This window comes from Rhinatrema bivittatum, chromosome 2 (genome assembly GCF_901001135.1).
Source record: "Rhinatrema bivittatum chromosome 2, aRhiBiv1.1, whole genome shotgun sequence".
In the NCBI taxonomy this organism is placed as follows: Eukaryota; Metazoa; Chordata; class Amphibia; order Gymnophiona; family Rhinatrematidae; genus Rhinatrema; species Rhinatrema bivittatum.
The window spans coordinates 408843244-408866153 of NC_042616.1; the positions used below are offsets into that span (position 1 = coordinate 408843244).

The window sequence follows — 22910 nt, forward strand, 5'->3', positions numbered from 1 at the left end:
GTAACATGTTTTCTGAAGGGCTTGCTTCACCTTAAACCTCCACTGCGCCCTCTGGCCCCTTCTTAGGACTTTAACCTAGTTTTGGGTCGGCTCATGAAACCACCATTCGAGCCTCTCCAATCCTGTGATCTTCGATATCTCACATGGAAAGTGATTTTTCTTCTGGAAATCACATCTGCTCGCAGAGTTAGTGAGTTACAGGCTCTAGTTACCTACTCGCCTTACACTAAACTTCTGCACGACAGGGTATTTATTTATTTATTTATTTAAAAACTTTTATATACCGGTATTAGTATGCATACATCATACCGGTTTACAATGTAACTTAAAAGGCAGAAATTACAATGAACAGGGAGGGCGAACAAGGAGGAGTATACAAAGAGCAGGAGGTGGAGGAATTAAAGCAATAAATAAAACTGCAACGGACTATTTACAGGAATATACAAGGCGTAGGCAAGATACTTGCGGAAGTCAGTGTACTTAATCAGGGTAGGCTTGTCGGAAGAGCCATGTTTTAAGTTTTTTTCTGAACTTGGCTAGTACTCCGCGCTCACCCTAAGTTTTTGCCTAAGGTAGTATCAGAGTTTCATATCAATCAATCCATTATACTACCCACTTTCTTTCCCAGGCCCTACTCAAACCCAGGAGAGCAGGCTCTGTCTGCATACCCTCGACTGTAAACGAGCTCTAGCATTCTACCTAGACCGTACAAATGCCCACAGGAAAAGCACTCAACTGTTTGTTTCTTTCCATTCCACCAGATTGGGGCAACCTGTGGGTAAACAGACTCTGTCCTTCTGGTTAGCGGACTGCATATCCTTTTGCTATCAGCAAGCAGGCATTCCACTTCAAGACCGTGTTAAAGCACACTCTTTCAGGGCCATGGCAACTTCAGTAGCATACCTACGGTCAGTGCCGCTGCCTGATATTTGTAGGGCTGCTACCTGGAGTTCTCTCCATACCTTTACAGCCCATTATTGTTTGGACAAGGCTGGAAGACAAGATTCCGTCTTCGGCCAATCTGTCTTGCGCAACCTTTTTGCAACTTGATGTATCAACACCCTTCCGCCTGCCTGTTAGGGTTCAGGATGCCCTCTACCAAATTCTACCCCAGTTGTTGTGCCAGTTGCATGTCTTGGGTACATTTGGTGCATATCTCTGACATCCTCAGCTCGGTACTCACCCATATGTGAGGACTACCATCCTGCTTGTCCTGTGAGAAATCAAATGTTGCTTACCTGTAACAGGTGTTCTCGCAGGACAGCAGGATGGTAGTCCTCACGAAACCCACCCGCCACCCTGAGGTGTTGGGTTCGTTACGTTTTCTTATTTTATTTTTGGCACTTACTATAGCTTTTAAATAAGACTGAAGGGGGACCCCTGCTGGTTGCAGGGTTAGTGCCATCCTGGGCATGCCCAGTTGGTGCCAGTCAAAGTTCTAGAAACTTTGACAAAAGTGTTCCGTGATTGGGCTCCATCCTGTGATGTCACCCATATGTGAGGACTAACATCCTGCTGTCCTGTGAGAACACCTGTTACAGGTAAGCAACGTTTGCTTATTATGATATTGCTTTTACTGTGTTTTAATTATTATTATATGCACTATAAGGTGTATTTTGCATATTTTGTAGTTTGTGTTGAATGGGTTTTTGCTACGCTGTGGTGGAGGTCTTGAGCACTGGAACGCTCGGAGGCCTTGGCAAATCTGTTGCGCTGCGACGGAAGGAGCACTAGGGGGCGCTCCCCATAGCGGGATGAGGGATGTGTGCCCTTGTGGTGAGACGAAGCCTTGTCTGGGAGTGGAGCTTAGAAGCCCTGGAGACAAGACGTGGAGCTTGGAACTCTGAAGACAAGACGTGGAGCTTGGAACTCTGCAGACAAGACATGGAGCTTGGAACACAGGGGACGAGACATGGTGAGCAAGGTCCCTCAGGAGCCCTACACAGCCTGTAGGTTGGTTGCGGACCACACTGTCCTCAACGTGCCCTACACAGCCGGATGGCTGGTCGCGGACCACGAGAGGAGCGGGTAAGCTCTGGACGTAGACACAGGTCAGGTCAAGTTACCCCTTGGATCCTCTGGAGTCGGAACAGAAAACAGTCTTTAAAACCACGGAACTTGGAACTGGAATCTCAGATCAGATAAAAGCAAGGAACCTCCGGAGGCACGGGTACTCAGGACCTGGGACAACAAGACAAGGACATCAGGAACTCGGACATCAGGAACTTGGACAACAGGAAGACAATGACAGAAGCCAGGGAGAAACAGGATGCAGCGAAGTCCATGGAGGAGAAGCTCTCAGGAGGACTGGCTCCATACAAAGGCCAGGATGGACTGACTCCTTGCCAAGCCAAGGATGGACTGAGCTTGGAGTCCTTTTGTAGGGCAGAAGAGGCAACTCCCTGGGAGGAGTTCAAGGAGGCCACACCTGCGCTGTCCCTTTAAGTCCAGAAGGAAGATGCGGGCTCGCCCCTAAGAGGAGCAGGAAGAGGCAGTGCAGGACCAAGGACAGTGGCATCCTGCCGCTGTGGAGAGCAGAGGGAGGTGATGGAGCAGGCCTCAAATAGGCCAGACGTTGGAGCGATGGCGTCAGCGGCCCCACACCACGCTGGATACTCCGGAGGCTGCGGCTGCCGCCACAAGAGAGCACAGCAGCATGGCCCGCTGTGCTGAGGAGCAACATGGGCGGTCTGGGGGCATCTCCAGGCCACGGGAAAGGCCCTGGCTTCTGCGGCTTTCAGGCCGCATAGGTAAGAGCCTCCCGTGGCTCCAGCTGCGGGAGGAGCACAACAGTTTTTAGTTTATTTAATTTGATGAATCATCTTTCTTTATAGTTAATCAAAGTGATATACAATAAAAGTGAAATAAAAATAAACATAACAAATACAATGAAAATAAAACATAGCAAAAAAATATACAAAATAAATTAAAATAAAGAATGCAAATGTTATGAAAGTGGACACTTGTTTCGAGGTAGATGACTACCGTCGAAGGGACTGAAGAGACTTGCTAGAAGACTTCACCCTGGAAGCACGCAACCCCCCAAGGAGGAGCCCATAGGGGTCCGGCCGCTGGGACTTAGGCGACTCCTCTGAAGACTGTAGAAGATCTGGATGCAGGCGCCTCCTGCAGGTCGTGGGTTCCAGGCGGCTGGCGCCTCCAGCAGGTCGAGACAGTCTGAGGACGGAGTCGAAGAAGAGGCCAAAGCCGGTCCGAGAATCAATATACCAGCGGGGTCCGAGTCCAGTCCAGGGTCAAAGCAGGAGAAGGGTCCAGAGCCATACCGGGGTCAAGTCAGGAGAAGGGTCCAATGCCATCCCAGGATCAAGCCAGGAGAAGACACGTCCACCAGTCCAGAGGTCAGAAGCCAAGAATCAATCCACGGAGCAGGGGAGAAGAGCGGGACGAAGAACCAAGAACCAGGAGCCAGGAACACACTCAGGCAGGAACCTCAATACCAAGGCAAGGACTGAATGCTCAGCCCTTGCCTTAAGTACAGGAAGCCAGGGGAGGAGCTTCAGGGGGAGCCATGACACTTCCTGTCATGGCTCCTTTAAGAATATGCCTCAACCGCGTGCGCAGCTCTAAAGAGCAGAAGGGGAGGAGCCGGATCGCCGTGGAGCCACGCTGCCGAACTCAGCGATGGTAGCGGCAGGGAGAAGGAAGAAGAAGGGCTGCCTGCCCCCGCAGGCACCCTCGACCATACCCGGCGACCCGGGTGAGTTAAATCTGCTGCGCCCGTCGGCCTGGCCTCAGTTGTGGTCGGCCGCGGCCGGCGGCCATGACACCTGGTCCCGGTTGCGGCTTGCCGCGGCTGACGCTGCTAACAGCAAATTAAAAGTAAGACTAAATACTAACCCCCATTACATTTCAGTTCCAAAATAAAATCAAATCTGAAATCAAATGAAGAAAGTAAGTTAGATTAAATCAAGTTTCATATTCTCAGATAAAAAGCCAGATCTTAAGGCCTTTCCTAACATTTCTGAAATCTTTTTTTATACCTAGAGATAAAGGCAAGGTGTTCCATAGATTAGGCGCTAGGTAGGAAAAACACATCTCTCTTGTGTGCTCAAGATGGATCTCTCTTACCCCTAGATTCATCACTCTGCTATATTTATAGCTGAATCATGTGTCGTGAAAAAAAAAAGGGACAGAGGGGTGAAAGTGGGCAGCCGAAACATTGCGGCAGTGCGGTTTTGCCCACTGTGGTGCAGTCTCACCACACACTATCACCTCCATAGCGCCACGGGAAAAGATGTAGTTATTTCCCCTGGTGCTGCCGCCCAAGTCCCGCCCACACTCCTCCCCTTCCCCTAATTTTAATAATACCATCACAATGTAGCTGCATGCGATAGGACAGTAAATACAGCCTGAACATTGAATGGGAAAAAGTACAGTGGTGAAGTATAATATAAACTTGCAGTTTTCTTATTTTAAATCCGGTAATGCAAAAATAACACTGGGTATTAGGGATGTGCAGAGGGAGGCCATACGTTGCATTTAAGATTCGTATTCGTCGGGTTGCAGATACGTTGCATTCGGCAAGGGGGGGCCCCCGATACGTACATGCGTTAATTCTTATTCGTTTCCCAGCTAAAATTGAATTAAGTACATCCCCCCCCCCCCAAGACTTACCAAAACTCCCTGGTGGTCCAGCGGGGGGTCCGGGAGCCATCTCCTGCACTCACACCCTCAGCTACCGGTAATCAAAATGGTGCCGATAGCCTTTGACCTTCTATGTCACAGGGGCTACCGGTGCCATTGGTCAGCCCCTGTCACATGATAGGAGCAATGGATGGCCTGTTAGCCAAGGGAAACCACATACTAAAAAAAAAAATAAGTAAGGAATGCTAAAAGAGAAAGATTGAGGGGAAAAGCAGTAAATTACATAACTTTCAAAGATTGTCTTTACTCTGAGTACTCAAAAAGTAGGAGTGGGGGAAACAGTTCCACCCCAATGTCACCAGTTTGTAAAGGGTGCACCCTGTCCCAAACACAAGATTTTTTTTCCACACAATCAAGAAAATGAAGAAGTCTCTCTTGATGGTGGAGCTGGCTAGATGACATAGAAACATAGAAATGACAGCAGAAGAAGACCAAACGGCCCATCCAGTCTGCCCAGCAAGCTTCACACGTTTTTTTCTCTCATACTTATCTGTTTCTCTTAGCTCTTGGTTCTATTTCCCTTCCACCCCCACCATTGAAATATCTAGCTTGATTAGTTAGGGGTAGTAGGGGTAGTAACCGCCGCAATAAGCAAGCTACACCCATGCTTATGACAAACCAAATAGATGAGCACTGCAGTGTGTGGGAGTTCTCTCTCTCCTCGGGAGCTTCCCCAAATGGTTTACTTGGTACTAAACAGACTCTGGTCTGGTTTCAGACTCTTACAGAAAGAATACAGTCCACCAGTTTTTCTTCTCCAGCCCTACCCTGCCAGCAAGGGTTATACTTGACTTTGGCTGAAAGACTGAAGCAAATAAGATGAGATACTGAATTTGTGACAAAAGACAAGGAAATAAAGCTTCTCCCTCCTCTGCTAAGATCCTCTCTGTGCAAAGTTTAGATCACTTAACCCAGTCTCTTAGGAGGGTGATCCAGCCTTGTGCTCCTGGGCCTGGATATCTCTGGAAAGGAAGTCTCTCTGCTCCTGGCTTTTTGTCCCTTGCTGGAGTTTTACATGTATCTCGGTCATGAAACAAGAACATCTGTCTGTCTCTCTATTTCCTCAGAGCGCAGACTTCTGTCTCTCCCTCTTGATAATTGGCTCTTCAGGAGAAGAATTGATTGTAGGGCTGCCAGATGCACTCCTCTCTTTCTGACTGCTGGCTCCAACTCCTGACTATCCCCACCCCTCACACACAAATATGCAAATACAGCTGATGAATATTCATTGTGAATAGCTTGAAAAGCAGACTTGTTTGATCTCCCCATTATCTGGATTTGAGACTCACTGTATCCCTTAATCTCTTGGGGATCCCTTCAAATCCAATCATCCTATGATTCTGAGGACCAAACTATAGCAGGCATTTTCCATCTACTGAACACACTCCTCACTATTTCTCTTTCTTTGTCCCCCATCCTCCCCCTCATTCCTATATTAAGACCTGACAGTTTAATATTGGAATTTTGTTGCTGTTTGCATCCAATCCGTTTATTTTACTCTTTGTTCACTCCCAGCATTGCTCTCAGTAATGTGCTTGATTTATTTATTATTTTGACAGCTCACAACCTTAATTTTATAAAGAAATGGTGTACTAACTCCCTTTCGAGGATTTTCTGCATGCCTAAATAGTTATTTACATGTTTTTGTTTGGTTCTTTAAAGCGATGATCATGACGCTCGCTTTCTGTGGTGTGAAAAGGGTTTTTTATTAACATTCTGTTTATTGAGTCTCATGGAACAATACAGGTTGCAATACATAGGATTACCTTAAATGTCTGTAACAATAACAAGTAAGAAAGATAAAAAAAAATAGGCACATAAACTAAACAAGTGTCCACTGTGATTAATTTCCAGTTTTTATGAAAAGCAAAACAAACATCAATTAGTGGAAGCAGCATAAACTTTTAGCAGGTTTACTGGTATCGAGTCAATAAGAGATGACATCTTCATCATGGGCTGCAGTGACTTTGATAATGAAGCAGAGCATAACAATGATAACAAGATCTTGGCCTTAATGGTTCAGTGCAGGCCGTACCAGAGCGTGTTCGGAGCCTGCCCAGACCTCTCCCCCCCAAACTGGAGGAAAGTGACAAGGTGACATTACTTCAGCGCCATGCTCCAAGTAGATGGTGCCATTTTTAAAGGAATGGGACCTGGGCAGGAGCAAGTGGCCATCGTTCCTGCATGTTTTTTAATTCAGAATCCGAGAAAGAGATAATTGGGGGTCAGGGTGAGAGCTCCACCACCCCAGCATGTTGAAGCAAGGGAGAGAACCTGGACCAGGCTATGGGCAGCCCTGGGCAGGCCCCAGCCATGCTAGGATTCATTTTTTGGTCTAGAAGTGGTGGATGGAAGGGGCCCAGGAAGACCCAGCTGGGAAGGCCCAGGCACTGGGTTTACACTTTGCTGGATGGGGGAGGTTTTCCAGGGCTGCAGGAGGCTTTTTTTTCTTTTTTCCAAATGCCAGAAATAAGAAAATACCTCAAAATTTGGAGATATTTTTGTATTTGGAACAAACTAAAAATAGCCTCATCTGTTGCATGTTTTGCATTTGTTTGAAATGAATGCATAAAATTCATACCATGCCTGTCAGAGGCATGAGAATCCTTGAGAAGACTTCCGGATAAGGATGCTATTTGGCACTGGTTTCAAAGCATGACCAGGCAATACAGGAGATAAAGTGTTGTGAGCGTGGGACCCTTGGACCGAGATGGAGTTGGCGCACCTGCAGGTCCCCACCGTTAGCTGGCGAAGTTGGATGAAGCAGAGACCCAACTGGACCTTCGCCTATATAAGCCCACATTCCCCTTAGATTTAGCCCTCTAGTGACGGGGCCAGCAGATCTTAGATGGGGGGGGGGGGAGGGTCCTCTGCTGACAAAGAAAAGATCAGTGGGTGACATAAGGTGTGCAGGAGAAATCAAAGGCAGACTTGGAACAGGGCAGGTGGTGTTCAAGAGAAGACCAATAAGCAAGCCAAGGTCAATACCGGGTATCCATTCAAGGGAAGGCAGGACAGATAGGCTGGGCAGGGAGAAGAGGAATGACACAGGAGACAAGGCACGCAGAAGAACTGAAGACTGACCACAGGAGCTGATGGATGAGATGAAGACCACAGGAGTCGAAGATCTGGATGAAGATCAGAAACTGAAGACATGAGAAAGACCAGGAACTGAAGACAACAAAGATCAGGAAATGAAGACTTGCTGAGGCAATTCACTCTACACAGGCTATAGGGAGATCTGTCGCTGAGGCGTAGATTGCAGGATGAAGAGGCCTTAAATATGCTGATGCTTGTGGGGTGTGCTCATGCCTGTGGACGTCCATGAGAGAGGCCCATAGCATCCCTGCTCACATCACGTCGGGCCTGCTAGGACACGGCCCTAGGACTCATGTCATCATGAGTCCAATATATGTGCACATATCTTTCAGTAGTTTACAGCATGACAAATTGTTGATGCTGAGGACATTTTCAGCATATAGAAGCTCAATCATATACTTGAAAAGATGGCAAGGACTTTCTAAAGAAAATGGAAAAAAAGATGATTGCACTATTTTGATTCAAAAGAAAAGTGCAATTCAAAAGTTGTTACTTACACGTCTTAACTTGCTAAATTGTTGATTTTTGTAGTTGATACATTTTTTATTTTATATAGTTTAAATATTGTTTAAAAACAAAAAGTTGATTTTTATTTACATAGTCAAAGGTGTTAATCTTCATGCAAAATTATTCAAACTTGCCGCACAAATGCTGCAGAATTTTGAAAAATCTGCCACAGAATTTGCTAACTTTTGCCTCAGACTCTTGAAAATTCTGCCATAGGGAACAGAGGCTCTGTTTATAAGTCAACCCTGAGATGTATATCACTGATACACTTAAGCAAAGCTACACCACAACATGATCAGCAGTCCAGTGCAGGTCTTGAATATCTCATGGTTTGCTGGGTGCTACAGGAACAAACAAATGTTGCACAGATCAATCAAGCAGATTGTCACCAACCAGAAACTGCTCCAGATCATACAGTGCACTGCAGGAAATGAGACCTTGCAGGCACTGAATTCTGTCATCCTGAATTGTTGGCCAGAGGAGGAAGTACTAGCTACCATTAGGGAATATTTGTCATTTAGAGGTGAAATCAGCATTCACAAGTGCATTTTATACATTAGACCGAGGGTCATTATATCCAAATTGCTGCGATCAGAGATGCTAACACATATACATTCCAGTGATATCTGTAAGGAAGCATATTACAGGCAGGCACTTGATACAGTATGCTGACCTAACATGCAAGGTGATACCAAAAATGTTGTCAGCAATTGTTCTACCTGCAACAAATATGCACACAAGCAGTAGACGGAAACTATGATGTCACATACCTACATGGCCTTGGCAGATTGACAGCATGGATTTGTTCAGCTTCGCTGGGAAAGAATTCCTGTTCATAGATGATCACTATTCAGCTTCTGGGAAACTGAACAGCTCCCGGACATGTCAGCATTAGCTACAATAAGTGTTCTGAGATACAGTTTACAACCAGATTGAGCGATTTCAGATAATGGGCCTCAATTTGTGTGCATGCAGTTTACACAGTTTGTTGCTGATTGGGAGTTTGAGCAAGTCACTGCATCACCACTGCACCCACAAGCTGAAGCTAATGGCATAGCTGAATCAGCTGTGAAGGTAGTGAAAAACCTGAGCAAGAAGTCTAAAAGACAGGCTGATGCAATAAGATGGGTTCGGTAGAACGCGCAGTTTTACACGTAGCTGTGCACACATTTTGTGCACGTAAACCTCCTTATTGCCAATGCAGCAAGGAGTTTGACGTACATAAAATGTGCATGAAAAACTGTGCATCCTGCCTAGCCCCCTCACATGCAAATCCCATACAAATCAAGGCATTAACTATTACCTCCCAATTCAGAGAGGAGTGCTGGCTTAACTCGGGCTTTCTTATTACTGGAAATTTTACTCCTGGTCAGAGATGGCGTAATGTTTCCAGCACTGCTGACTGGCAGGGAGGGAGAAGGTTGGGAAGACCACCAACTGCTGGGTGCTCCGTGTTTACTACTACACCTGTGGAATGCCATTGTGAGGATCTCAACCTGATCATGCATTACTTTTTATTTATTAAAATCGCATATCATATTTACACTGTGCAATTACATAAATTGGTATATTTTACATATGTTGGATTTTACTTTAATTTTGCATTGTGCTGTTTTAATCTGTGCCCTCTCTGAGAGGCATCTGTGAGCAATGACATCATCACACTGGAATCCACAGAAACGGGGGTAATACAGATGAAATCTTGTTTTGCTTTATATAACTTTGTACAATTGGCTATCGAATCTTCCCCTGGAGAAGGTTTCCTTTTTGGAACCACAGTGTTGGTCACTGCACATATCTTCAACAGCCTATTAAATTCCTTTTATGCGTTGATTGTTTGGGCTGCTACTGTTTTCCCTGCTGTAAACTTATGCAAAGAGCCAGGGGCCCAGCCTGACCCGGCATAGAGACAAGCAGCTTCATCCACCTCGGCTAGTCCCAGCCCTCTCGAATATAAAATGTGCGTTCAGCATGTGCCAAGCACACATTTAAACTCCTGATGCATTGGGATAACATTGGCTTACTGCATCAGGAGTTTTAAAAAATGTGCTTGTATGCTAGGAAATTTCAGCAGACAGTTTTAATACCCAGCTTCAGGGCCGGTGCTAGCTTTTTTTGCTGCCCTGTGTGAACAGTTACTGCACTGCCCCCACCCCACATCATCCAGTCTCTGTCCTGCGCCCATCAAAAAAAGCCCAGCTCCTTCCAGCAATCCTATTTTAAAAAGTGACACTCCCAAAACGGAACCCATGGACAAGGGAAGGGTATTAAGTACCTTAAGCCTAAGCAAATCTTATGGCCTTGCGCGCACACATACACCGCGCGCACACGCACACACTCTCTACAGATGCACACACACAATTCAATTATGCATTTATAAGAGATTTTACATGAAAATAGAAGATTCAAAAGTACAGTTTTCTGAGGCAAAATATCATTTACAACAAGCATTTTATATTTACATGCACTTGTTGCAGGAATGCTAGGGAGCGGTCCCGATTCTGGGGAGATAGTTTGCCCTTAGGCCACGGCATGGCCCCAGAGAGCGAACTCCAGAGAAGCGCCGAGGCAGGCGAAGCGCATCCGAGCATGGGCGGACACACTAGAGACTCGGAACCTTGACCTCTGCCGAACCTGAACACACCAGAAGAGACCCAGCAACGCAATGCTGGTCTTTGGGTTAGCCCTCCGGCTACTCGATAGCCCTTTCAGACCAGCCAACTGAGAACTGCAGGTGCAACAGGATGGACAGAGGTCACGGACAGGCAATGGCACTGGGACAAGGACGAGACATAGGCACTTGGAGACTTGGACGAGGTTTCAGGATGCTTGGAATATTCGGACAAGGATTCAGGATACTTGGAAGACTCGGACAAGGTTTTGGGGTTCAGTCACTAGGACAGGTTGAGTACTACACCGCAATGCACCCTACACAGCCACCCATAGCAGACCACGCTGGAAGTGAAGCAGACTCCAGGCGAGAAGGTGGAGACTTGGAACTGGAAACATGTCGAAGATTCAGGAGAGGCCTACACCGAGGCGCGCCCTACACAGCTGCCCATGGCTGGTCGCGAACCACGCTGAAGCGGAGCAGGTTCTGGCTTGAGTCTTGGGCAGGGACAGAAGCAGGAACAAAGTACTCCGAAGACCGGGAAAAGGATTCAAGACTCAGGATTCAAGACTCGGATCTTGGATTCAGGAACAGACCTCGCAATTAAAAACAAGGGCCTTCTGGAGACTTGTGCTGCAGACGTGAAGACAGGCCTTGTGCCATGAAGCGCCCTACACAGCTCCCCATGGGCTGGTTACGGACCAAGATGGTGGCACCTCAGGAAAGGTTGACAAGCAGGAAATCTGGAAGCAGGACAAAGAGCCGGAGACGAGGACATCGGGATCAGGACTGGGATGCGGAACACCAGGAATGTCAGGTACATCTGGAGACAGGACAGACGAGGATGCAGGATCTGACAAGAGACCAGGAACCACAGGCAAAGACAAGGGAGCTCCCACAAAGAACAGAGGACCTTGAAGATGCAAAGATGGACCTCGGAGCCTCCTGGAATGAAGAGCTGGAACAGACGAGGAATCCAGGGGAAGACTGGCTCCTTGCAAAGGCAACAAAGGACGGTTGAGGAGCCCTTTTATAGGGCTGAAGTGGAGATGCCCAGATGACGTCATCAGGTGGGGCCACGGGGCTTTTCCCACCACGGCTCTTTAAATATCCGAGAGAGGCACGGCTGCATGCCTAGAGAGAGACCAGGACCAGGGACAGTGGCGTCGGCGTCCATGCTGCGAAGATCAAGGCTGGAGGTGACCCAGGGCTGCGAAACAGGGCCTAGATGTCGGCAGCTCCACGTCGCAAAGAAGAAGCTAGTCGGAAGCAGCACTCGGGCCACGTGGAAGGCCGCGTTGGCCTCCAGGCCACAGGAGAAGAACGTCGGTGGTGGCCTCCAGGCCGCAAAAGGGGAACATTGGCGGTGGCTATGCTCACCGCAGAGCGGATGGCGGCGGCACTCAGGCCACGTTGAAGGTGAGAGGCTGCTTGTGGCTAGGCCCGCAAGCAGCTTTGTAACAGCACTGCTGTAGTGCCAACCAGAAAATCCTGCAAAAATAGACACTTGGAACTCCTATGGAATTACATTACAATATTGTAAACCTCCCATACCAAAGCAACCTTAACTGCCAGCACTCAAACCTTATCTATAAAAAGGTAATACTGCACATATTACATCAGACCCTAGAACACCAATACACATCCTATTAGGAAAACAGAACAAATCAGACTGCTATAGCTCACTACATACAACAGCCCTTATGCATCATGAGTGAAACTTTTTAGAATATTTTAACTCTATTATTTCAAGCACTTACCAACATTAAACATTCCTTATTAATCTGTATTAATTTTATATTCATTGCAATGAATTAAACAAGAATATCAGGTAAAAAGCAAAGAACACAAAGCATCAGATTCAATCAATTATGTCATAAAATAAATATCAATATTTTTTCTCAAATCCTCTTTCCAGAAAGGCAGACTACATTAAAATAGCAATAATCATGAGATGGGTGCAGAGCAAAAATACAACTGTTCACATTACAACCCAACATGAAAAAAAAGCTATATTCAAGTTCTGGGGGTCACCTCTCAAGAAAAAAAATAAATAAATAAAAAGACCCCCCCCCCCACTACTAAACCCCTGCAAAAAAAAAAAAAAAAAAGGCATTTAGAAACTTGCCATACCATACAATCACAGTACTGACTCTCAAGACGCAAATAAAAGCAACCTTATGAAAAAGAACCAATGCAAATACTACAGCAGGCCCTAGAACATTAATACACCACCTACTGGGATAACAGAACAAGCCAGACTGCTACAAATCCCTACAGAGAACCTACACACTAGCAGCAATACTGCTTCTCAGACACACACAACCAGAACACAGACTGACCCTTATCTATTACAGAAATAAGGGACTACAATTTAGAAACAGAAACATGCAAACAAAACCAAAATAGAAAGTCTGAGAAACCAGACTCTGAACAGTGGAAAACTAAAGAGCAAAAAACAAAATTATAAGAAATGCATATACCCAAAGGTGGCATATTCTAATTGCTAAAATCTCAAAATAATTTTGTTTTTACCTTTGTTCTTTTTATTTTTCTAATCAGTTGGTCCCGGTCTCTTTTTTCCACTTTCCCCTTTCAGTCTTTTCCTAATTCTTTTTCCAGGGTCACTCTTCTCTTTATGTTTCTTCTCTCTCCTAACTTCTTCCCTTCCTCTCTCTCTCTCTCACACATACACACACACACACAAAAAGGCTCGTGCTTTCTCTCTCAGACTCCCTTACACACACAAGCTCTCACTCTCACATGTTCTACCACACACACATAAGCTCTCACTCACACATCCAGGCTCCCATTCTCTCATACTCACACCCAGTTTCCCATTCTTACATACTCACACCTAGGCTCCCATTCTGCTCCTATTTTCACACCCAGGCTCCCATTCTCACACGTACATACCAGGGCTCACCGCCAAACCCCTTCTTCGCTGCCGTGGAGATGGGCTCCCGTGGTGGCCTTGCTTCGGAAGATCTTCGCAACCACGGGGATGGGCTCCCATGGTGGCCTTGCTTCAGCGGGTCTTCTTCGCTGCCCCACAGCCTCTCCTGCTACCGCCGCCGCCGTCGGCAAGTTGAGCTCTGCCTGCAGCCCAGCACCCTGTCCTGCTGCTGCTGCTGCCCTCCCAGGTGTGCACCCCGTGCAAATGCACGGGGTGCACACCTGATCATGTCAGGCCTGCTCAGCTTTCTGCATCAGCCTCAGGGGTGGCAGAGACATGTGGAAAACTATCCTCTATTGGAGAAACACACCAGCAGAAGGCTTTGATAGCAGTCCAGCACAGCACCTGATGAAAAGAAATCAGACATTATTGCCAGTAGTCTGTAAACTACTTGCGCCCTGTATGATACAGACTGTATCGGAAAAGCTGTGACATAAGAGGCAAACCTGTAAGAAAAGCTATGACGCATCTGCTAAAAGATTTGCCTGAGCTTAATATCTGTATGAAAGCATTACCAGTAGATTGAACGAGCCATGGAGGCTGGGTACCTGTATGTAAAAGGTCACACCCAGCTCATATATGGTTGATGTTGACAAAACTTGTCTATCGCCATAATTTTGTGGACCTGTGAGTGGATGAGCAGCCAGCTTCACAAGTCTGCTATGGACAGCACACATGCAGCTCAACTGAAGGTCCAAGCAAGCCCTCCTGCACAAGCAAATTGTTGGGAATCCCGGCCGCAGCCGGGTCCCCCTACCTGTGCCGGGACATTAAAGAGTCTTTTGTTTACACTCTCTGAGGATCGGGGACTTTTACAAAAAATGAACAAAAAGATAAAAAAAGATAATTATTTGATTAATAAAATTGAAAGAATTTTTTGAAGGTGAATGATTAGAAGACAGGTTGGTTTCTTTTGAAACATACAATGTCAGGCTTGCTGACACCTTCGTTTAGGCTTTGGTAAATATATTCTGTGGTTCCCATTAGTGATTACAGATTTCAATTACCCCAATATTGACTGGGTAAATGTAACATCAGGACTTGCTAGAGACGTAAAGTTCCTGGATGTAATAAACGACTGCTTCATGGAGCAATTGGTTCAGGAACCAACAAGAGAGGGAGCTATTTTAGATTTAATTCTTAGTGGAACGCAGGATTTGATGAGAGAGGTAACGGTGGTGGGGCCACTTGTCAATAGTGATCATAATATGATCAAATTTAAACTAATAACGAAGGGGGACAATAAGTAAATCTGCAGCTCTAACACTAAACTTTCAAAAGGGAAACTTTGATAAAATGAGGAAAATAGAAAAAAACTGAAAGGTGCAGCTGCAAAGGTTAAAAGTGTTCAACAGGCTTGGACATTGTTTAAAAATACAATCCTAGAGGCGCAGTCCATATGTATTCCACTCATTAAGAAAGATGGAAGGAAGGCAAAACGATTACCGTCATGGTTAAAAGGTGAGTTGAAAGAGGCTATTTTAGCCAAAAAAACATCCTTCAAAAATTGGAAGAAGGATCCATCTGAAGAAAATAGGATAAAACATAAGCATTGTCAAGTTATGTAAAACATTGATAAGACAGGTGAAGAGAGAATTTGAAATGAACTTGGCCATAGAGGCAAAAACTCATAATAAAAACTTTTTAAAATATATCCAAAGCAAGAAACCTGTGAGGGAGTTGAACCATTAGATGACCGAGGGGTTAAAGGGGCTCTTAGGGAAGATAAGGCTATTGCAGACAGACTAAATGAATTCTTTGCTTCCATGTTTACTAATGAGGATGTTGGGGAGATACCAGTTCTGGAGATGGTTTTCAGGGGTGATGAGTCAGACAAACTGAACGAAATCACTGTGAACCTGGAAGATGTAGTAGGCCAGATTGACAAACTAAAGCGTAGCAAATCACCTGGACCAGATTGTATGCATCCTAGGGTTCTGAAAGAATTCAAAAATGAAATTTCTGATCTATTAGTTAAAATGTATAACCTATAATTAAAATCATCCATTGTACCTGAAGGCTGGAGGGTGGCCAATGTAACCCCAGTATATAAAAAAGGCTCCAGGGGCGATCTGGGTAACTATAGACCAGTGAGCCTGACTTCAGTGCTTGGAAAAATAGTGGAAACTATTTTCAAGATCAAAATCATAGAGCATATAGAAAGACATGGGACACAGTCAACATGGATTTACCCAAGGTAAATCTTGCCTAACAAATTGTTGCGTCCGTCGGTCTCAGACGGCTTCGACCTCACCTTGAGCCTCACCTTTCTCTCTGCTCTCCCCGCTAGCCTTGGGAAGATGGCTACCGCCGCATCTGCATGCCGCTCTCTCCGGCTTCCCCGGAACGGGAATGGCAAGGCAATCCGCCATGTTTCTCCTGAGGGCCTCCTAGGGTGCGCGCGTGCATGCCACCCACGTCTTTATCCACGTCATGGCGGAAACCTCGAGGGCGGCCCCTCGAGTGACATCACGCCATCCGGGTATTTAGCCTGCCCTTCGTTTGCTAACAATTCGAGTTAGCAAGGATTGGATACGCCTCCAGTCTGAGCTACTCTGCCGCTTCCCTGCTGCCACTGGAAGGTCTCTCTGCCCTTTGGGGTAATTCTCTAACCTGGGTACCCGCTCCTCGGGGGCCCTTTGCTTTCTTTCAGGTGCCTATCAGGGATCAGGTACTCGCTCCTCGAGGGCCTGCTCTCCCTGCCTCGGTGCCTGTATTCAACTACTTCTGCCTGCTGGGATCTCCATCTATGCAGCCACCAACTTAGAGGTAGATTTTAAAAACATACGCGCGCGCGTACGTTTGTTCGCGCACCAGGCGCAAACAAAAGTACGCTGGATTTTATAAGATACGCACGTAGCCGCGCGTATCTTATAAAATCCGGGGTCGGCGCGCGCAAGGGGGTGCACATTTGTGCAACTTGCGAGCGCCGAGCCCTACGCACGCTGCCCGTTCCCTCCGAGGCCGCTCCGAAATCGGAGCGGCCTCAGAGGGAACTTTTTTTCTACTCCCCCGTACCTTCCCTTCCCTTCCCCTACCTAACCCACCCCCCTGGCCCTATCTAGACCCCCCCCTACCTTTATCAGAAAAATTACTACTGCCTCCAGGCAGTAGTAACTTACGCGCGCTGGCGCGGCAGGCCCCGACACAGACCACTGTGTCGGAGCACTCGGCCACGCCCCCGGACCGCCCACATGCCTCCCCGAACACGCCCCCCGAACACGCCCCCGACCACCCCTTTTTGCAAGCCCCGAGACTTACGCGCGAGCAAAATAGGCTCGGCGCGCGCAGGGGGGGTTTGGGGTAGGTTTTCGGGGGGTACGCGCGTACCCCTTTGAAAATCTACCCCTTAGTGAGTTCTCTAACATTGTCAGTCTGTCTCAGCTACAGATCAGCACTGGGAACCTGCATCCTGCACTTCCTATACTAATAATTGCGAGACGGGTCTCCTCCGCCGAGTGTCCCTGGACTGCTGCCTCACTACTGCCATCTCTAGTGGTATCTTTCTGCTGTATAATAAAAGACAAATCTCTGAGTTTGCGTGTCTAGAGTCTAGCCTAGTACTGTGGATCCTCACGGGGCTCCTCCCCGAGGGAGTGGTCATCAAGAATCCACTCCAACACCTCAAAACCATAACACAAACCTGCTTCATTTTTTTGAAGGGGTTAATAAACATGTGGATAAAGGTGAACTGGTAGATGTAGTGTATTTGGATTTTCAGAAGGTATTTGACAAAGTCCCTCAGGAGAGGCTTCCAAGAAAAGTAAAAATAATGGGATAGGAGGCGATGTCCTTTCGTGGATTACAAACTGGCTAAAAGACAGGAAACAGAGAATAGGATTAAATGGTCAATTTTCTCAGTGGAAAAGGGTAAACAGTGGAGTGCCTCAGGGATCTGTACTTGGACCGGTGCTTTTCAATATATATATATATATATATATATATATATATATATATAAATGATCGGAAAGGAATATGATGAGTGAGGTTATCAAATTTGCATATGATACAAAATTATTCAGAGTAGTTAAATCACAAGCAGATTGTAATACATTACATTGCAAGACTGGAAGATTGGGCATCCAAATAGCAGATGAAATTTATAGGGAAAAATAACCTTTGCTGTAGTTACATGATATTAGGTTCCATATTAGGAGCTACCACCCAGGAAAAAGATCTAGGCATCATAGTGGATAATACTTTGAAATCGTCGGCTCAGTGTGCTGCGGCAGTCAGAAAAAGGAAACAGAATGTTAGGAATTATTAGGAAGGGAATGGTGAATAAAACGGAAAATGTCATAATGCCTCTGTATCGCTCCAAGGTGAGACCGCACCTGGAATACTGTGTACAATTCTGGTCGCCGCATCTCAAAAAAGATATAGTTGCAAAGGAGAAATTACAGAGAAGGGTGATCAAAATGATAAAGGGGATGGAACAGCTCCCCTATGAGGAAAGACTAAAGAGGTTAGGACTTTTCAGCTTGGAGAAGAGACAGCTGAGGGGGGATATGACAGAGGTGTTTAAAATCATGAGAGGTCTAGAATGGGTAAATGTGAATCAGTTATTTACTCTTTCAGATAATAAAAGGACTAGGGGGCACTCCATGAAGTTTGCAAGTAGCACATTTAATCTAATCAGAGAAAGTTCTTTTTCACTCAACGCACAATTAAACTCTGGAATTTGTTGCCAGGGGATGTGGTTAGTACAGTTAGTGTAGCTGGCTTTAAAAAAGGATTGGATAAGTTCTTGGAGGAGAAGTCCATTACCTGCTATTAATTAAGTTAGAAAATAGTTGCTGCTATTAATAGCAATAGTTGCATGGAATAGACTTAGGGGCGGATTTTAAAACGAGCGCGAATAGCCTACTTTTGTTTGCGCTCCAGGCGCAAACAAAAGTACGCTGGATTTTAGTAGATACGCGTGGAGCCGCGCGTATCCGCTAAAATCCTGGATCGGCGCGCGCAAGGCTATCGATTTCGTATAGCCGGCGCGCGCCGAGCCGCGCAGCCTACCCCCATTCCCTCCAAGGCCGCTCCGAAATCGGAGCGGCCTCGGAGGGAACTTTCCTTTGCCCTCCCCTCACCTTCCCCTCCTTTCCCCTACCTAACCCACCCGCCCGGCCCTGTCTAAACCCCCCCCTTACCTTTGTCGGGGGATTTACGCCTCCCAGAGGGAGGCGTAAATCCCCGCGCGTCAGCGGGCCTCCTGCGCGCCAGGACGCGACCTGGGGGCGGGTCCGGAGGGCGCGGCCACGCCCCCGGGCCGCCCCGGGCCGTAACCACGCCCCCGGAACGCTCCCGACACGCCCCGAAAACGCCGCGCGTTCGGGCCCGCCCCCCGACACGCCCCCTCCGAAAACCCCGGGACTTACGCAAGTCCCGGGGCTCTGCACGCGCAGGTAGGCCTATGTAAAATAGGCTTCCCGGCGCGCAGGGCCCTGCTCGCGTAAATCCGCCCGGTTTTGGGCGGATTTACGCGAGCAGGGCTCTGAAAATCCGCCCCTTAGTTTTTGGGTACTTGCCAGGTTCTTGTGACCTGGATTGGACACTGTTGGAAACAGGATGCTGGGCTTGATGGACCCTTGGTCTGACCCAGTATGGCATGTTCTTATATTGTTTTTTGTGTTTTCCCAATTGAAGGTATATAGCGTTCTAGAACCATATAATATTTAGTGTTGCTTTGTCAAAGGTGGGGCTATTGCAGTTTGAGTCCTGGGAGTTAGTGCTATTATGGCAAATCTGCTACATATGTGCTGAGCTTTTTGCAGGATATTGTATTATTTCACAAGGTGCCTGTTAATGGAAGGAGTTTGTGATGCTGTTTCTGAGAAGACACTAGAATTTGAATTTTTTTGCAATGGGCGCTCAGTACAAGCATCTGTTTTCTCCCGTTCCAGATTGTTTTTGCCCAGTACACATGCACAATAGCAAGAGATGAAATTGGCCTGAAGCGTGTCTATTGTGGGTCCAGAATTTTTTTGTTTCATCCAGCCATTTCATTATCCTATATTCTTAAATACTTCAAGCAGTAGATTTAAATATCGCAACGATACTAAGGAGGAGGAACCAAAGAGGACAGTATTTTTTTAAATTTCTCCTGAGCCCTTGACTCGCGGATTGACTTAACACTAGCTCCAGGGCTGGAGTTAATTTTGTCGCGTTAAAAAGTCCACGTTGGGCACCCAGCAATTTTCTGCATCGGGGATAATAGCTAGTAGCCTCATCTACGTGAAATTTACATGTGAAGAGCGCTATCGGCTATGTGTTTGTTTGGGGGCGCATTTTGGATGCACTAATCTCTCCTTATTGCATCGGGTGCTAGTCTAGCGCATCCAAAACACATGACCAAACATACGTACACCTGTGCGCTAGGCTCGGTGCACTTTATTGCGAAGACCCCTCCGTGACTTAGATGCTAATGTTGATTTTAATCTGCAAATAGCAGTGCGAGCAGTGAATCAAATCTATGTGTGCACTAAAAAAAAATGTTGAGTTGCAAGCTACAAAGTTTGTAGCGTGCCCTTTGTTGTGTTTGACTTTGCAAGGTCCATATTCAACTGCTTTGCAACTGAACTAGTTAGCTGGATAAACCTATCAGGATATTCAGTGGCACGGCTGCGCCATCTACAAATTAGCTGGATAAGTTTATCTGGCTAACTTTACTACAAGTCAGCAGCCCGACCAGAGTCAGCTGGACAAGTAACTCAGCTCCTCCCAGTTCTGTCCCAACCACTTAGCCAGTAACTATTTAGCTGGATAGGTAGTTATCCAGCCAAGTGGTAGCTGCTGATCTTGGGCAGAGACATTCAGCTGCCGCAACTAAGCCGATAAGTCCAGAATTTCAATGTGTGTAACACTGTACATATGTTGTATATGGGATTGGAGGGGGTGCGAAAAAATATCAGACACAAGGCCATTTGTCCCTACCATGAAGAGCATACAACACATACAGCTGCGTCAAAGATTCATGTTCCACTTGACGCCATTTAGTCAATGTTAGACTGCTTTTCTGGGCTCTTCTGGCTTAGTTCTCTGCAAGCTTTAAAGCTTTAAGTAGCAGTATTGCTAAATTATAATAATTCATCTAGCAGTTAGAACAAAAACATCAATCTACCCATTTTTCTGTCTGGTTCCCTTTTTATTATTATTCTCAAGAAGAAATTAAGCGTTTGACGTTTTTGAAATCTCTCCCTGCCTAGCTGTTCCCACCCTTCTGAGTCTTAGTAAATTGGGGCGCTGCTGTGCTGTTGTTATGTTTCAAAACATTTTTTTTTAGAGAGCACAATTTCTCTCTCTGTCAGCGGAGCCCTGGGACAGCGTGCTAATAAACCCCAGATATGGATTGTGCAACCAAATAGGCATGAGTCGAACGAGAAAATCCTTTGTTCCGGTTTTGCTGGGAAGTGGACACACAGTGCTCATGCATGTAATTACGTTAACCCATTCTGCAGTTCTCCTGAGAGATCTCGGCATATTTTACGAGGTCTTCTTTGGGCTCATACTTTATTAAGAAATAAAACATCTAGAAGCTCACCCAGAGGTAAGGCCCTCGGAGGTCATGGCATTCCAGATACTTTCACTATGCTGTTTTCAGTATATTTTGTCATGCTGATGCTCAGACACTTGGACCCCCGACTCTCCTAGCCAGTGGCTAGTTAAGCTAGTGCCCCTAATGGGTTCTGAGTTATTTTGTCAAAGAGGGATAGGTAGACGTCGTAGTGGTGTAAATCAGGACTTCCCAAACCTGTCCTGTGGACCCCACAGCCAGTCAGGTTTTCAGGATATTCACAATGAATATGTATGAGATAATTTTGCATATACTGGGTCTCAGCGATATGCAAATTTGCCTCATGCATATTCATTGGAGATATATCTTGAAAACCTGACTGGCTGTGGAGTCCCTAGGACAGGTTTGGGAAGCCCTAGTCCTAAAGGGTGTTAGTAGGGACCCAAATAGATTCCCCAGGGCAGAAAAGCACACAATAAAAAGTTGGCAGTGATTTATCGGAGCCAAATATTTTTTATACAGTTGACTCAAAACAGAAAAAGGAAAGAGACAAAAGTAGACCAAAAATAAAATGCAGTGATGCTAGATCAATTTGGTAGGTTGGTAGCTCAGTGGCAGTGCCGTTCCCTGCCATGCAGATGTGATTCCTGGGTCAGGTGTTTTGCTGCCAGGGCTGGGGCTACTATAAAGGCAATGTTCTCTATATTCACAGCCCCTGGGAGGAAGGAGTCCCATGCATCATGCAACAGCGCCATCTAGTGCCCAGACTTAGAGTGCATGATTGCAGGGTTCCAGAGGGAGATTGGATACATGGTCCCCAACCCCTGCCCCCCCCCCCCCCCCCCCCCGAGGAGAATTGTCTCTGCAATAACTGGGCTAGGCGATTTGGTTGGGGTTGGGGGGATATAAAATAAAGGGTAAATAGGAAGGAAAATCACCAGGGAGTTGTGAATGAATGTGGCTAGATCCCAGGCTCGGTGCAAAATGAGCTGGAATCCCAAAGCAGCAGGAGGAAAGCGGCAGGCTCGAGAAAAAAAAATAAAAAGAGTGATGCAGAGGCAAAGGTGTATACTTGGGTTGCCCTAATCGGTGGGAGAACACTGCTGACACTGAAAAAATATCCTCATCCTTAGAAGAATAAATCCGAGTGGTTTAGCATTTGCTTCCTTGGAAAAATCCCCTCCACTATATGAAGAGAAAGGGAGCTCCATTTTCAGTAAACCTGCAGCAGAATCGGAGCTTAGAGGGATAGGGGCAGATAAGCGAGAAACATTCAAATAAGTAGCAGGCTTCAGTAAGGGACCAGAAGGTGCAGTTTCCATAGGAAAAGAAATTCAAGAACAAAGGCTCAATACGAAGTTGAAAGTAGGGAGGCTCAGAAGGAATATTTCTTTACTGACAAGTTGGTAGGTACGTGGACTAGATTAACAGCAGAAGTGATAGCAATCCCAGCTAGGACAGAATTTAAGCAGACTTAGGACATCTACAGAGGGCTTTGATAAGAGGAGATAAGTGAGGGGTCTGAGCTTTGGTCTATCTATGAAACCTACATGAGCAATCACATG

General features: G+C 46.3%; 1 protein-coding gene across 2 annotated transcripts in view; it reads left to right on the forward strand.

The window, feature by feature from the left end:
- CACNG2 (calcium voltage-gated channel auxiliary subunit gamma 2) overlaps positions 1 to 22910 on the forward strand; it is a 427968-nt gene that overhangs the window by 344008 nt on the left and 61050 nt on the right. The window contains exon 1 of one of the 2 annotated variants that reach the window (XM_029590085.1): positions 3606 to 3718. The exons of the other annotated variant lie outside the window; for it this stretch is intronic. Coding sequence (XP_029445945.1) covers positions 3643 to 3718 — 76 coding nt within the window. The 5' untranslated portion in view covers positions 3606 to 3642. Of the gene's footprint in view, positions 1 to 3605; positions 3719 to 22910 lie in introns of those variants that run through there. 2 annotated transcript variants of the gene reach the window in all.